The sequence below is a fragment of the Nycticebus coucang genome, chromosome 4, assembly GCF_027406575.1.
Source record: "Nycticebus coucang isolate mNycCou1 chromosome 4, mNycCou1.pri, whole genome shotgun sequence".
NCBI lineage: Eukaryota > Metazoa > Chordata > Mammalia > Primates > Lorisidae > Nycticebus > Nycticebus coucang.
Window position 1 is genome coordinate 67,184,712 of NC_069783.1, and position 16,299 is coordinate 67,201,010.

The 16,299-nt window shown below is 32.8% G+C and overlaps 1 protein-coding gene across 12 annotated transcripts in view; it reads left to right on the forward strand.

Annotated features, from left to right (window-relative positions):
* APLF (aprataxin and PNKP like factor) overlaps positions 1–16,299 on the forward strand; it is a 110,987-nt gene that overhangs the window by 77,330 nt on the left and 17,358 nt on the right. For 6 of the 12 annotated variants that reach the window (XM_053589043.1, XM_053589042.1, XM_053589035.1 and 3 more), the window contains one exon: positions 2,575–2,614. The exons of 4 other annotated variants lie outside the window; for them this stretch is intronic. In XM_053589043.1, the coding sequence (XP_053445018.1) occupies positions 2,575–2,614 (40 nt within the window). Of the gene's footprint in view, positions 1–2,493; positions 2,615–16,299 lie in introns of those variants that run through there. 2 more of the 12 variants (XM_053589040.1, XM_053589038.1) reach the window with 2 other exon arrangements.

Below are 16,299 nucleotides of genomic sequence, written 5' to 3' on the forward strand. Positions count from 1 at the left end.
GGGGAGATTACTTGCTATTACCTCATCAGATATTGTTTCTGTACCATTCTATATTTTTTCTCCTTCTTGTATTCCAATTAAATATATATTAAATCTTTTGTCCCACACATCTCTTTTGCTTGTTTGCTTGTTTTGTTATTTCCATTGTGCGGGGTGGGGAAGGGTCTGTGCTTCAGATTGGGTATTTGCTATTGACTTATTTACTAATCCTCTCTTCTTTTGTGTTTAGCCTGCTGTTAAGCCCATCCAAAGAGTTCTTAATTTCAGATACTGCATTTTCCAGTTCCAGGATGTTCATTAATTATTATTTAAAATCTAATTTTAGTGAAACTATCTATCTTGACATTCATTTTCCTCATTTTTCTCTTTTGTTTAACATGTCAGTCTTAGTTAAAGTTTTTATCTGCTAACCAACATTTCTGGTTCTGCTTTTCTTTTCTTTTCTTTTTTTCTCTTGATTATTAGTCATATTTTTCTGCCTCTTTGTGTCTAATACTCTTTTATTGCAATCTTCACATTGTTTATAAAAAGGAAACAATGCTATCTTCCATAGGTAAGGGTACCCCTCTGTTTGGCAGATAGGGACTAGTCATCACTGTCTAGTTAGAGATTTAGATAGATGATAGCTAGGTTGAAGTTTTGTTCAACTAGCTATGTTTGAAGCTCAACAAACATTTTTTGGGGAAAAATAAGCTTTGTATTTAGGGCTCCTTTAGTTTCCAAACTATCATGACAACCCTATGAAAGCATGAAAAGCTCAACTAGTTTCTGTTTCTTGAAATAGGGTTCTCTACTTGGTTCAAATCTTATACTTAACCCACACCAAGAATTGACTTTCAAGGGAAAAACAAAACAAAACAAACAGAAAAAAAACCCAGCTAACACTGACAGCTCATGTAGAAAAAGCTTTCTTGTCTCCAGAGTTTTAGGTAATCTAAAATTCTCACTGCTCCCACAATTCTGTCATAAAAGTAATTTGTGCAGTCTAACAGGATTTTTTCAAGTTGTTAAAACAAGAGTATTATTCCACTATGATATCCTATGTCCTTCTCAAAAGCAAAATGCAAATATCCTATTATTGAGAAGAATAAGAAGAAAATACAAATCCTTACTAAGAAAAATTATGTAAATAATTGCTGTCTCTATATTACCATCTCTTTAAAAGAAGTCAGAGCAAGGAATAGTCCAGAGCAATTACTCTAAGGCCAATAGCCTAAACAAGGTATTTTGATTGAAGGGATTATTAATTTTTTTAGGTCAACAATATCATAATAGAAATTCTGGTTGCAGAAGTCACCATATGTATTTACATACCTGTACTTTCTCTTGTCCCATTATCATTATTGGGCAAAGTGTATGTAAAATAGATTTATTTCATATCACTAGTAATGCTAAACCTTTATTGTATTGTAATCAATTTACTTTTTAACAATCTTGATTTGTGACAATGTTATTTTTATTAGCAGAATGTTTAATGTCAGAAAATAAGCTTTGTGTATCAAAATGATAAAAGTTCTGATTTCGTTTGCTTAAAAGCATATATATATACATATATATGCATATTAGATTTTTCCTGTTGTCACAAAATAAAAATATTGAAGTTTCACAGATCATAAAACAAGCTGTCAAATAATTATATTTAGAAAAGTGAAAAATTATATATTCCAAAAGCAGAGTTGTGATAAGCTGTTTTCCATGGTGGATGGCACATTTGGAAGGGGAATGAGAGCTATGACATGTATATTTGCTTCTTTTAGATCTTAGAAATTTGCCTTCACAAAAAAGGTTAAGAATGAGTCTTAGGTAAAAACAATTATTTTTTCAACCAAATGCTAGCTAGCTTTCTATCTTTATTTTTATTTTTGGTTTTCAGTTTACTTTTTAATCTTTTGCAGGTATGCAAGTCAAGTCAGTTTCTCATTTTGATATATCTAGGCAATCACAGGTGTTGTATACCCTGTTAAATGATCTTAGTTTTATACTACATACCAGCTACGTAAATTTATATGATATTGTATTTCCGACTATTGTCATATGAGGTCCAACTTTTATTATAGTAGAACTAATATGTAAACATATAATTGTACATAATTGGATATATTTCATAATCAAACATTCCATTCCATTTCATGAGTAAAATAGAAAAAAGTAGATATGGATCACATATATAAATGCATACTGTAGTAAAAATAAAGACATCAATAGTTGTTCAAATATTGAAGGTTGGTGTTTAGTAAACAATGTTATTATTGAATTTTACTTTTTTCTAGACTACAGGCATTGTTCACATTTTCTTTGACTTATACTTTTTAATCTAACAAATTTAAATTCAACTTTGAAAAGAGATAATTTGAAAGAAATAGCTGATGTTGTCATTTTAAGAATCCTGACTTTTTAATTTATTTTTGTGTGTGCACTGCACGCTGCTGTTTGTCAGAAGACTCATTCAGTCTAATGGATTTGATTAGTTTAAGGCACTTGTCTGAATTACAGCATTAGATCCTTGGTGTCCAGCATAACCCAGTGATTGCTGTTCCTGCCTCTGACTCATTCACTTCCTCTCATGAATAATAGGATTTTATGCAGTGCATTATTCCTGTTTTTACTTGTTAAGGTAAGCACTACATCTAGAATATATGTGGGCATGTACTAAAATGAATGGGATCTATTTTCATGCAACTTAATGTATTAAAGTCAAACTCATATATATTGTATTGGATTACAAAATTCTAGGTACTCATGCAAATGAAAATACTGGCTTTCAGAAGCTGGTGCCAAATTTAAAAAAATTATAATGTTTTCTAAAAGAGATCATGTAGGGAAGCATATTTCAATTATCAATTATAAGTGCTTGCAATGTAGTATTGAATTTGCTAGATGCCTGTATTGCACAAAAGAACACAATGTTTCTCCACAAGCACAATTTATTTTTCAAAACATATTTGGTAGTAAGTAAATTCATTGTTTTTTGTTATTTGATGATCCAGGTTTATAGCTTTTATGTAAAATTTTTGCTAGTCCCACTGTTATTTTTGAAAAATTTCCAAGTTATTACAATATTTTCTTAACTGACAGAAAGTGTAGTCTTTCCTTGGTATCTCTGAGGGATTTGTTCCAGTATCCCAGCAGATAGCAAAATCTGTAGATGTTCAAGTCTCCTATATAAAAGGTGTATTATTTGCATAAAACCTACACAAATTCTCCAGTATACTTTAAATCATCTCTAGATTCCGTGCAATACCTAATAACATCTAAAGTCTATATACACATTTGTTATACTCTATTGTTTAGGAATAATGACCAAAAAAGTATACATGTTCAGTACAAACTCAGTCATCATAGATGGTAACTATGTTTTCAGTCTACAGTTGGTTGAATCTGCAGATACTGAACCCAGTCCTTCACATCTTTATATGAAGATGTACACTTCAAACTACAAGATAATGATATTTAGAAACCGCTTAATAAAAAAAAATCAGAACATGTATATTCAGTGCAAATCCAGGAAATATTGAGATAAAAATTTATAGGTCTTCAGAAAGAGAGTAATTGTCAGGTAGTTGAGATTTCTAGACTTATGAGATGCTATCAATCACTTTATTTATAGTTAAGAATAATCAAATTTAGTAGCACCTTAATCCATTTTTAAATGTTCTGCATATAAAGAAGGTAAACCTATCATCATTTGCCATACTTAGAATTTGAAAATTATGTGTAAGGCTATGATCTTGGAAGAGAGCATCTTAGACTAAATAAAACTTGCTACACAGTTTTTTGTAGACTTGGCTATACTTTTTTTTAAAGCTTCATATAGAAATGCAGTAACATCAGTTATATTCATGTAGCCTTGATAAAATGTTCTGGAATATTTTTGTGGTTTTTAAATTTTATTTATTTGAATATACATTTATTTTCATAACAATTTGTTTCTCTTTGTTATATTTAGTGTTTATTACACATATATAAGAATTGTCAGAGTTTTTTTGGCATGCATAGTAAATTATAGTGATCATCAGTGAAGAAACTGAGTACTTCCTATTTTATGTTGGTTCACTCTTTTGGTATTTAATAAAGACCATATTTGTTCATTCTTTCCTCTTTCTCATAAATTTTTGAGACCTAAATATTTGATAATATAGGGTTCATGTTTTTGGTTCAGGTTTTAAAATAAGTGTGAATTTCAAAAATGAGAGGTAAGTTATTTTATTTTAATAAAATATAAATCAATAAAGTGAATAAACAACCTACAGAATTGGAGAAAATATTTGTATGCTATACATCTGATAAACAGCTGATGACTAGAATCTATAAAGAACTCAAGCAAATCAGCAAGAAAAAAATCAAACAATGCCATAAAAAATTATTGTTCTGTTGTTTTCCTGGCTACGCAGAAGCTTTTTAATTTAATCAGATCCCATTCGTTAATTTTTGTTGTTGCTCTGATTGCCTTTGGGGCTTCTTCATAATTTCTTTGCCTATGCCAATATCTGTAAGAGTTTTTCAGACATTTCCTTGTAGAAGTCTTATAGTTTCATGCCTTAGGTTTAAGTCTTTTATACATTATGAATTAAATTTTGTGAGTGGTAAGAGGTACAGATCCTGTTTCAGTCTTCTACATGTGGCTTTCCAGTTTGCCAGCACCATTTATTGATTGGGGATTCTTTTCCCTAGTGTATGTTTTTGTCTGCTTCATCAAAGACCAGATGGCAATATGTGGATGGTTTTATATCTGGGTTTTCTGTTATGATCCATTGGTATATGTCTCTGCTCTTATACCAGTACTGTGCTATTTTACTTACTATAGCCTTGAAATATAGCTTGAACTCTGGTAAAGTGATGCCTCCTGATTTGTCTTTTTTGCTTAAGGTTGCTTTGGCTATTTGGGCTGTTTTCTGGTTCCATACAAAGCATAGAGTTATTTTTCTAAAGCTGTGAAAAATAGTCTTAGCATTTTAATAGGGATTGCATTCAATGTATAGCTCACTTAGGGCAGCCTAGATGTTTTAACAGTGTTGATTCTGCTGATTCGGTGCATGATTTATTTTTCCATTTGTTTACATCCTCTGCTGTGTCTTTCCTCAGTAATTCAAAGTTCTCCCTACAGAGAACTACACAATCTAATCTCCTTGGTTAAATATATTCTTAGGTGTTTTATTTTCTCCGTGCTATTGTGAAAAGTATTGAGTCTTTGATTTGATTCTCAGCTTGATTGTTGGTATATAGGAATGCTAGTGAGTTATGTACCTTAATTTTGTATCCTGAGACTCTGCTGAATCTGTTTATCAATTCCAGGAGTCTCTTAAGGTTTTCTAGGGATAAGATCATATCATCATCAAAGAGTGATAGTTTGACCACTTCTGTCCCCATTTGGATACCTGTGGTTTCCTTTTCATGTCTGATTACTCTGGCTAGGACTTCCAGGACTATGTTAAATAGAAGTGCTGGCAGTGAGCACCCTTGTCTAGTTCCAAATCTGAGTGGGAATGCTTTCAATCTGTCCCTGTTCAGTATGATGTTGGCTGTGAGTTTGTCATATACGGATTTCATAATTTTTAGGTATGTTCCATCTGTACATATTTTGTTAAGTGTTCTTATCATAAAAGGATGCTAAATTTTGTCAAATTCTTTCTCTGTGTCTATTGGGATGATCATGGTCTTTGTTTTTGCTTCTGTTTATGTGGTGAATTAAACTTTTAGATTTTCATGTGTTGAGCCATCCTTGAATCCTTGGGATGAAGCCTGCTTGGTTGTGGTGGATTTTCTTTTCTTTTTTCTTTTTTTTTTATGTGCTGCTGAATTTGGTTTGCTAGAATTTTTGCATCTACATTCATGAGGAATATTAGTCTGTAGTTTTGAGGGTTTTTTTTTTTTTTTTGTCATTTTCTACCTTTGGTATCAAGTTCTTATTTCCTAGGTGAGCTGATTCAATGTAATGGCTCCATAGCCATATGTTTAAGTGCCTTTATTTGGTTGTGTAATAGGTAGTACAAAAGGATCACATCTGAAACAGAACTCTTAATTTTTATCATGAAAATAACTCTTTCCCAAATGTTCCCCACCTCTATAAAGGACTCCACTATCCACATAGCTCTGTAGCCAAAAGGCACCCTTGATTCTTTTTTTTCCCTTTATTCATTCAGTTTATCAGTGGGTACTGCCACTTCAACCTTTAAAATAATTAGAAAGCTAACCACTTTTAGGTCCTCCACTTCTGCTTTCTACCACCTTAGTCGCAACACCATCATCTCTTGGCTGTAGTACTGTCTTAGTTTCTTAACTAATATGCCTGGTTTTTCTCTTTCTTCCTAGAATTCACAGTCCACATAGCTGCCACAGTAATTCTTTAAGGATAAAACGTATGTTGTTTTCCTACTCAAGACTTTCCAAAGGCTTCCCACAGTAAACTTTACCATAGCTTACTGTCTTTCTCTGACTTCACGACCTATTATTTTCCTTCTTACCTATTCCCTTTGAGCTATACCAGGCTTTACCACGTACTCTAGCTTGTTTCCTTTTCTGGGCCTTAGCACATATTTACATTTCCTCTTCCTGGAGTGTTTTTCCTTCAGATATGTATGTGTTACATCTCCTCAGAAATGCCTTCTATGACCGCTCTACCTAAATACCTACCCCATCTTTCCATGCTTACTCACTCTTTAATTATCTTCAGAGGAATCACTTCCTGAAATTATAAATGTGTTTGTCTGTCTTACCAGTGCATAAAGCCCATGAAAGCAGAAACTATCTGTTTATTTACTAGTGACTGCATCTTTGGAAGCTTGAACAGTGCTTGGTACATAGTAGGTATTCAGTGAATTTTTATTGATAGATGATACAAATGAAATGGATGGAAACAGGATCTATTTTAATCATTTCTGTTTAAACATTGTTCATAGGATCATAATCGTGAAATACTAGAAAAATTCACATTTTTCCATTGGTTCACTAGAATTACAATGATTTATAAGAGCCATGTAGAAAAATTTATAAAATACCATGTTTCTTATGGTATTAAAATATACTTTTACTTAAAATTTTTGTTATTTGTGTACCTATATCATTAAGATAAGAATAATGTTTTGGAAAATATGTATTTTAAAATGTTACAGCTGATGAGATTACGGGTATATAGCTTTATGTTTAGAAATCAAAGATTACTGTTAATAATTTAAAACAATGGAAAAAAAAAAACAGAAAGGATTTGAGACCTGCCAAGTTACAGAAAATGCCATTTGTGAAAAAGGTTGATGTAAATCTTTTATGAATGAACTCTGATTAAGTAATTCCATTCATTACTGGAAAAATATCTGGGTCACATTTGGCATTGCCCTTGAAAAGTTATTTCAAATGTTCATATGCCCTCAAAGAGCTATACAGAGTTGCTGCTTAGCCTTAACCTAGGGTTGTGAGAAAAAGACATTTTGCTTTCTTATGAAATAACTTATTTTTGAAAATGGACTCTACAAAACCAAATGTTAGGAAATATAAATGTCTGAAATGTGGCTGGGGAAATTTTCAACCAGAACAGTATGTATTATTGAAGGAAAAAGTCAGCCATTTAATATTAATTGACAGTTACTTTTACTGGCACATAGGATTTCTAGCCATTGTTGGATGTCTTACAGTGAAATTGATTTTTATGTCTATCAGAATAGCTGATATCTGTAAAATGCTTAATAACATACAGATGTTTATACACATTACTTCATCTAACCCTTGGAACAACCCTATGTGAGGTAATCAATGCAATTTGTTTTTCACATGAGGAAAGAGACTTGGTTTAAAGGACTTCTCCTAAGTCACACAACTAATAAACTGTGTAGTTTGAATTCAGGCTCATCTCTTCTGATCTCCAAACCTGAGACCCTTCTATACCTTAATGTTAGTAATCAAAAGCTTAAAAAGCCATACAAGACTTTTTATTTTATATGGTCCAAGAGATAGTGGTATTTATTTTTTAAGCACTTGCAAAGGACTCTCAATGTGTCTAGTTGACCTGAGTGATTGATTTACTAAACCTAAATATCTTACAGTGCTGAGCTGTCTGTATCTCAGGAACTTGATTGCAATGGAGTTTGATTAATATGAGTGTCATATTTTCATTGTTTCCTGTGGAACTAATGTGAATTGTTAATGGCAGGAAATGCTAACATATTTTAGTCTTGAGTTCATATAAAATGATTCAATGAGTGCTTTGATTATTAACTTTATAGGTGTGAGTGCAAACCAACTTCACAAATTGGTTGTCTTCTCAACCTAATAAGAATAGGCGTATCTTCTGGAATATATTCAAAAGGTTGATGTCTGAAAAACAGTAGGAGCCATGTATCAGGTTTTACTAAAAACTAAATTTAAAGTATTAGCATTAACTCAAGAAAGTTCATTTTTAGTTCAGAAATTATTAGAAACTGTTTCTAATACTTCAACCAGTGAGAATGCTAAACTTCTGGTTAGTATTACAAATGATTCTTTCAAATTCTTTTTCTTAAGAATTAATATTAAAATTATTTTCTTAAGAAATAATAAAGATAGCAAAAACAAGTGTCATTTTCTATTAAGTAGAAAAATATAGCAAATGACATAACCTTGTATATAGAAACCCTGAAGACTCTGATAAAAAAAAAAACTGTTAGAACTAATAAATATACTCAATAAAGTTGTAAGGTATAAAATTAACATACAAAAATCAGTAGCATTTGTATACACTAATGGTGAACTACCCCAAAAAATAAATCAAGAAAGCAACCTCATTTACAATACCTACAAAATACCAAAATTACTCAGGAATAAATTTAACCAAAGGGATAAAAGACCTGTATACTAGGCTAGGTGCAATGGCTTACACCTATAATCCTAGCACTCTGGTAGGCCAAGACGGGTGGTTTGCCTAAGCTCAGGAGTTAGAGACCAGCCTGAGTAAGAGCGAGACTCTATCTCTACTAAAAATAGAAAAACTAGCTGGATGTTGTGTCAAACACCTATAGTCCCAGTGACTTGGAAGGCTGAGGCAAGAAGATTATTTGACCCCAAGAGTTTGAGGTTTTTGTGAACTATGATGCTACAGCACTCAACACAGGGCAGCAGAATGAAACTCTGTCTCAAAAAAACCCCCCAAATCCCCCAAAAATCTGTATACTAAAAACTATAAAACTATAAAAGAAATTGAAGAAGACATAAATAAAATATGTCTTGTATTCATGAATTGTATTATTAAAATGTCCAATACTGCCCAAAGCAAACACTGCTTGATTCAGTGCAATCCCTGTCAAAATTCAGGTGACATTTTTCATAGAAATAGAAAAAACAGTCCTTTTGTGTTCCAGTTCTGGAACCACGAAATACCCCACATAGTTAAAGCAATCTTGAGCAAAATGAACAAAGCTTTCGGTATTACACTACCTGACTTCAAAATATACTTCAAAGCTGTAGTAATCAAGACAACATGATACTGGCATAAAAACAGACACATAGCCTAGTGGAATGTAGTAGAGAGCTCAGAAATAAATTCAACATTTATAGCAAATTGATTTTCATCAAAGATGCCAAGAACACACAATAGGAAAAGAACAGTTTTTTAAATCAATGGTGTTGGAAAAATTGGATATCCACACATACAAGAATGAAATTAAATCCTTGTCTCACACCATATAAAAAGTCAACTAAAATGGATAAAAGATTTAAATGTAAGACCTAAAGATGTAAAAGTACTAGAAAGAAAATGAAGAGGACAAGCTCCATAACATTGGTCTTGGCAATGATTTTTTTTTTTTTTTGATATGACCATAGAAGAATAGGTAACAAAAGTGAAAATAGATAAATAAGACAACATAAAACTGAAAAACTTCTGCACAGCTAAGGAAATAATTAACAGAGTGAGGAAACAACCTGTGAAATGAGAGGAAATTATTACAAACTTTACATTTATTAAGGTGTTAATAACCAAGATATATTAGAACTCAAACAACTCTACATCAAGGAAACAAATAACCTGATTTTAAAGAACTTCAGTAGATTCCTTTAAAAAGCATACACATCACCAAAAAGAGTCTGAGAAATGCTGAACATCACTAATCTTTAGGGAAATACAAATTAGAAACCACAGTGAGATACCACCTTAAACCTATTAGAATATATTAGAATATCTATATCTATATCTATATATCTATATCAAAAAGACCAAATATATTAGAATATTTGTGAAAAAGACCAAAAATAAAAAAGTGTTGGCAAGGGTATAGAGAAAAATGAATGCTTGCACACTCTTGGTGTTAATCTAAATTAGTACAGCTATTATAGAAAACAGTATGGAAGTTCCTCAAAAAATTAAAAATAAAAGTACCACAAATAGTTAAAGCAATCTTGAGCAAAATGAACAAAGGTTTAGGTGTCACATTACCTGACTTCAGAAAAAATTTATATTTAGGTATATTATATACCTAATAAATGTAGATATATAAATATATCTAAATATAAATACCTAAAAAATTTATATTTAGGTATCTGACTTCAGAAAAAATTTATATTTAGGTACCTGACTTCAGAAAAAATTTATATTTTTCTTTTTTTAACAAATTTACTATTTAGTTAAGAAATAGAATTGTATATATTTGTAGTATACAACTTGATGTTTTGAAATATATATACATTGCAGAATGGCTAAATTAAGCTAATTAATATATGCATCATCTCACACACTTAAACCATTTTTCAGGGTGAGAACACTTAAAATCTACTCTCTTAGCACTCAATTTTCAAGTATACAATGCATTGTTAGTAACCATACATTGTTAACTATGTATATATGAAATACATTGTTATTAACTATAGTGACCATGTTGTATAATAGAGCACTTGAAGTTTTTCCTTCTAAATGAAATTTTGTATCCATTGACCAACATCTCCCAACACCCTCCTGGCCATCTCTAGTAACCACCAAAGGCTGGTACTTTTATATTCCATGTAAACGTGAGATCATGTGGTATATCTCTCTGTACCTGGCCTATTTCACTTAACATAATGGCCTCCAGTCTTATCCAGGAATTGACAGAATTGCCTTTTTTTTAAGGCTGAATAGTATCCATCGTTTACATATACCATATTTTCCATTCATCTGTTGACTGACACTTACTTCACGTCTTGGCTATTGTGAATAGTGCTGCAGTGAACATGGGATAGCAGATATCTCTTCCACACACTGATTTCATTTCCTTTGAGTATTCATCCAATAGTGAAATTGTAGAAATGATAAATTATTACATCATTTTGAAAATTTATGTGAAAACTTAAAAATTCTTTGTAGATAGATTTATCTATGAGACATATTTAATATAATTGACTACAACCTTATGAAAAGCACTCTTGTAAATGCTATGAAAGGTAGTAATAAGTATAAGAAAAATATGGGGCAGTGCCTGTGGCTCAAAGGAGTAGGGCGCCAGCCCCATATGCTGGAGGTAGCAGGTTCAAACCCAGCCCCGACCAAAAACTGCAAAGAAAAATATGCTCTCCAGCAGCTTACTTGACAGAAGATAGAGATAATACACATACATGTAAATTGAGAGTGTCTGTGTTGAAAATTTACATGATAGTATAAGAAATCTTGTGGTAAATACCAAATGGTGGATATAGACAATATATTCTGGAGATATTTCCCATTCATTATTAGAGCTGCTTTCCTGAAAGTGGTATGATCGAACTGAGTCAGTGCAGAGTTAGAAGAATATGCTTGGCAAAAAAGCTGTGAGATGGTGGCTATCAATGAGAAAAAAACAAAAACTACTCCCCTGGAATAGAAATAAAAGATAGGCTGCAGAAAATAATGTAAGAATTTAGCATCCAGAATACTCTACTGAAGCATTTGAATTGTTATATAAATCAAACATGCTTTTTTTTTTTTTTTTTTTGCAGTTTTTGGCCGGGGCCGGGTTTGAACCCACCACCTCTGGCATATGGGGCTGGCACCCTACTCCTTTGAGCCACAGGCACTGCCCTGGGTTCATTTTCTTATTGAAGTTCATCTATCCTGTGCATTGTATTTGTCATCAAAAAGAATAAAGTATTTTGGAAAATACCCCAAATAGGAAACTTCTGACCTTGGCACAGGATATTTTTTTCCTTCATTTTCAATGAAATAGCTAGAAAATTTTATTGATATTAATTTGTTTGCTTTAAATTGGAGATTTGGTGTCTGAGTTAAATGTGCAAAAGCACCAACTCAACTAGTTCTTTTTTTTTTTTTTTTTTTTTGGTCTTTCTATTGCAGTCATACATCTTTTTATAAACATAGAAGTTCTTGTAGAAAAAAATGGAAACTATTAACAGAGCTTCTAAGAAACAGTTCTCTCCTTCAACGGCAGATCTAAATCTGCACGTGGGCTGAAAAATTGTTCCCATTCTTAAATATAAAATTTTGTAACATATTTTCTGCTCTTCCTTTTTGGAATATGCAAATGTAAAACATTTCTTATTCATCGTTTATTCTGAAACGGCTTTCCTTTTCCTAGGTGGAGTACAATGGTGGTACACAGTGTTAGAGCATATTTAAGTGCAGCTATGGATGTTCCAAGATAGTAGAAAATGAGGAACCACCTTCTGAAACTTTAAAGTTGAACCAGTACTTCACCCTCCACCTTCTGATACTGTCTCACATTCTCTTTTTAAAAAGTTGCTCTCCCTTTTAATCTTTCTAGCCAGCAATTAACTGTTATTTGGTGCATTAATTGTACTTGCATCTCTATTAACTCCCTTGGTTCCCTTTCTACCCTTCTTTTTAAAGCCTGTCATTTAGTTAAGAGTTTCTAAAGCAGCTTTTGAAGGAGGTCCCAGAAGCAAGCAATTAAGCCCATATTTAATTTTTTAGTAATCCCTGCTTACCTGTTACTGGCAAAGTGGGAAAAGATAGAACTGCTTGGTACTTGAAGGAAATATATATTAAAAGGAAGGGGAAAAAGCCTTTAAATCTCAAATGACTATAGAGAGATAATAAATATAAGACACCAGTTTTGAGTATGAACCCTTGAAAAATCTTGATAAAGGTATATGGAGATTTGGATTTTTTTTTTTTTTCAAAATAAAAAGTTACTAAAATATCTCAAATGACTAGTAATGTTTTTTAGATCAATGATAAAGAATACCTTTAGTATTAATGTCCCCCATTTTTCTCTTCCTCCTTTCCCAATGCCCACCATTAAGTGTACTTTATAAAAACTGAATTTGACAAGTCACTGATCTGCCCCAGCATGTTCAGTAGGAAAGATATTCCCACAAATCACTACCATAGCTGTGATCATTTGCAGCTCTCTTCATCACATTTGAGTTGTTCAGTTTATTTTTTTTTAAGTTTGAATTTCTTTTCCATCAAAAGGTCAAATTTGGGTTAATTACCCTAAGTACACAATCTTGTGTAGAATCTTTTTTTCCACTTTTCAAGACTTGGGTTATGACCCAAATTAACTGCAGTTGCACTCTGGACTGTGTTGAATGCTCGTGTTATAGTAAAAGTTACAAAAAGAGGAGGTGTTAGCAATAAGGAATGTCACTGACACCGACTGGAGGCCTGTGGGGTAATAAGTACTCAGTGACTATTTCTTGAACTGATAATGAATCGATGGCTAATATTATTCACCTGCTAAGCCCTTAGACTAAGGACTTATTGTATGTTATTTCATGAATCCTCACTACAGCTTCATATGAGTCTGGGTCTATTGTAATCCACCTTTTACAAGTAGGGAAACTGAAGCTTAGACAGTGTGCAGTGAGGTGGCTGAGCCAAGATTCTGACTGGGTCTTTCTGATTTTACTTAACTACCCTTGTACTTTCAATGATAGTATTTCTACCTACAGAACCTGTTTTAACTTTATTTTTTAGGGTCAATCCATTAAAAAGAGGGTGTTTCATTGTTTGTTTGGGGGTATTAATTTTAAATCAATCTTGATTGGGGAGGAAGGATCTTCATTTTCTTGTTTTTTTTAAAACTTATCATCCCACATGGTAGCCACTAGCCACTTGTGGCTATTTACTTTTTTTCAATGTAAATGAACTAAAATGAAATACAATTTAGAATTCAGTTCCCCAGCTTTATTACCCACATTTCAAGTGCTCAGCAGACACATGCAGTTAGTCACTACTGCATTGGACAATAGAGATAGAGAAAATTTTCCTTATCACAGAAAGTTCTTTTGCATAGTGTTACGAAATTCTAGAGTTTTCAGTTGGAACTATTGAAAGTAACACTAGTTAAAATTTATCTTAAAAAATAGATTCCATGATTACCATAGCTGTCAAGCAATAACACTCTGTTTCTCTCTTTTTTTCATTTTTATCTTCTTTTATTCTTTCTGCAAATATTTAACTGCCATAGCAGGGACTGCTATAGGAGTTGGGTTTCAATAACAAACGGAAAAAGACACAGCCTTTATCTTCCCAAATCTTAGCATCTAAATTCATTTCAATTCAACTTTCTTTCAACAAACATCTTGTGAGAACCTCCATTTATGCTGAGATCATGCTGGGTGCTGGAATACAAAGATGAGTCCAGAGGTGTCAGAGTTCCTTGAGGAACTCATAAATGGCAGGAGAGATAAATACATAAGGAGTTAAAATGTAAAAGGAAGAAAAGAAATCTTTTTACAGCTGTGCAAGTCTTTCTGAAGGCAATGTGGTGGGCCCTGAGTTTTAAGGAATCCACAAATGTCAAGCAGGTAGAGAAAGCTGAGTGGCTGTTGCAGAGGCATCAAGGTGAGCAGTGACTCTGTGAGTAGTCTGGAGTTGCTAGAACATAGTGAAGAGGAGGTGAAGTCAGAGACCACAAAGAACCTCGGTGACAGAACATGGCTTATGAGACCTTCCATTTTCCACCTACTATGTAACAGAAATTAAAAGCCGAGAAACTGCCACTGGTGAAAGGGAGAGAAGGTGAAAGAAGGTTGAGTAAAACATGATTCCTAGGAGATACCCATTACATGACAATTATTGCTTAACTGGGCCAAGAAGTACTTTGGAAATAAGTTACTGGACTTCCAAACTGAACTGTGCTTAAACAAGATTGATGTTCAGATTATTCCATAGGAGACAGAAAACAATTCCAAGGGGGAGAAAGATGAATAAGGACAGGCCTGAAAAGAATAATGAAGGGGCATTATTGGGTGGTTTATGATGTGTGCCATTTTGTTAATGTTAAGCTTTCCCGGGGGTGTCATATAAGTCACAGAAAAAGGCATTAAATGGAAATTTTATTTTCTTGTTTAAAACAACAAGCTATGAACTAAGTAAAAAGATTGGAGCTTGGGAACATGGGGAGTTGATTATAAGGGCATAAAATTGGTCACAGGTGTATGTCTCACCATGCAGTTAACAAAGACAACCACCACATTTACATTTGTTTGCTGCTTTAAAGATCAGATGCTACCTCAGCTCTGGGAAGTGGACATTAGGCCACCTCCATTTTACAGATAATGGATAGTGAGATGAACAAGTCTTGCCCAAGGTTCTTTCAACTGGAAAGAGCCAAACTGAAATTGAAACTCAGGTTGCACTGACTCTATAATGAATTCATTTGGTCTATACATCATCCCCCTCCAACCACACTCAGAGAAAGTTCTTCAAAGGTTAGAACTCCTCCATTCCCCTCATCACAAAGTTACATTTGACCATCAACCTTGATAAAAATCTCTTCAGCCTAAGTGAAGTTTATTATAGTTGGAATTCCGGAAACTTCAGTGAGCTTCCCTAGAAGAAAGAAATCTTTTGTCTCAAAAGAAAAGAAGTATAATGGAAAGTTCTTTCATGGGCTGCCTTGGTCAGCGCTGTCCGCTACTGCAGCTCAGCAATTACATCTGGTGAAGTGAAGCAGCCTCACCAGCTAGAGAAGAGCAGGGATACATCAGCTTGCATAACACTCTGTTTTTCTCAGTTGTATGAACTAATTTTATGTATAATTCTCAGCATCCAATAAATTATGATAAGGACAAGGGAAATTAATACTTGGAGCAAGTGCAAAATATTAGGCAATGTTAGACATAAGAAGACAGAAATATTTATAAAGCAACTGGTCTATTGTATGACTAGACGGTATTTTGTTCACCAATATCACAATAGTGCCAAAGGCACAGGGGAAAAAAAATACAGCATTTTTAAAGTAAAATTTTTATTATGAAATATTTTAAACACAAATCTACACTTTTGCAATGGAATGCAGTTTTTACATTAGTTTCATAAAGGACTTTATAAGTGAAAAATTTAATAACCTAATTATTTTAGAAATGTTTTTAAAATTTAGTCTGTAAGTTTACCTAAACTTA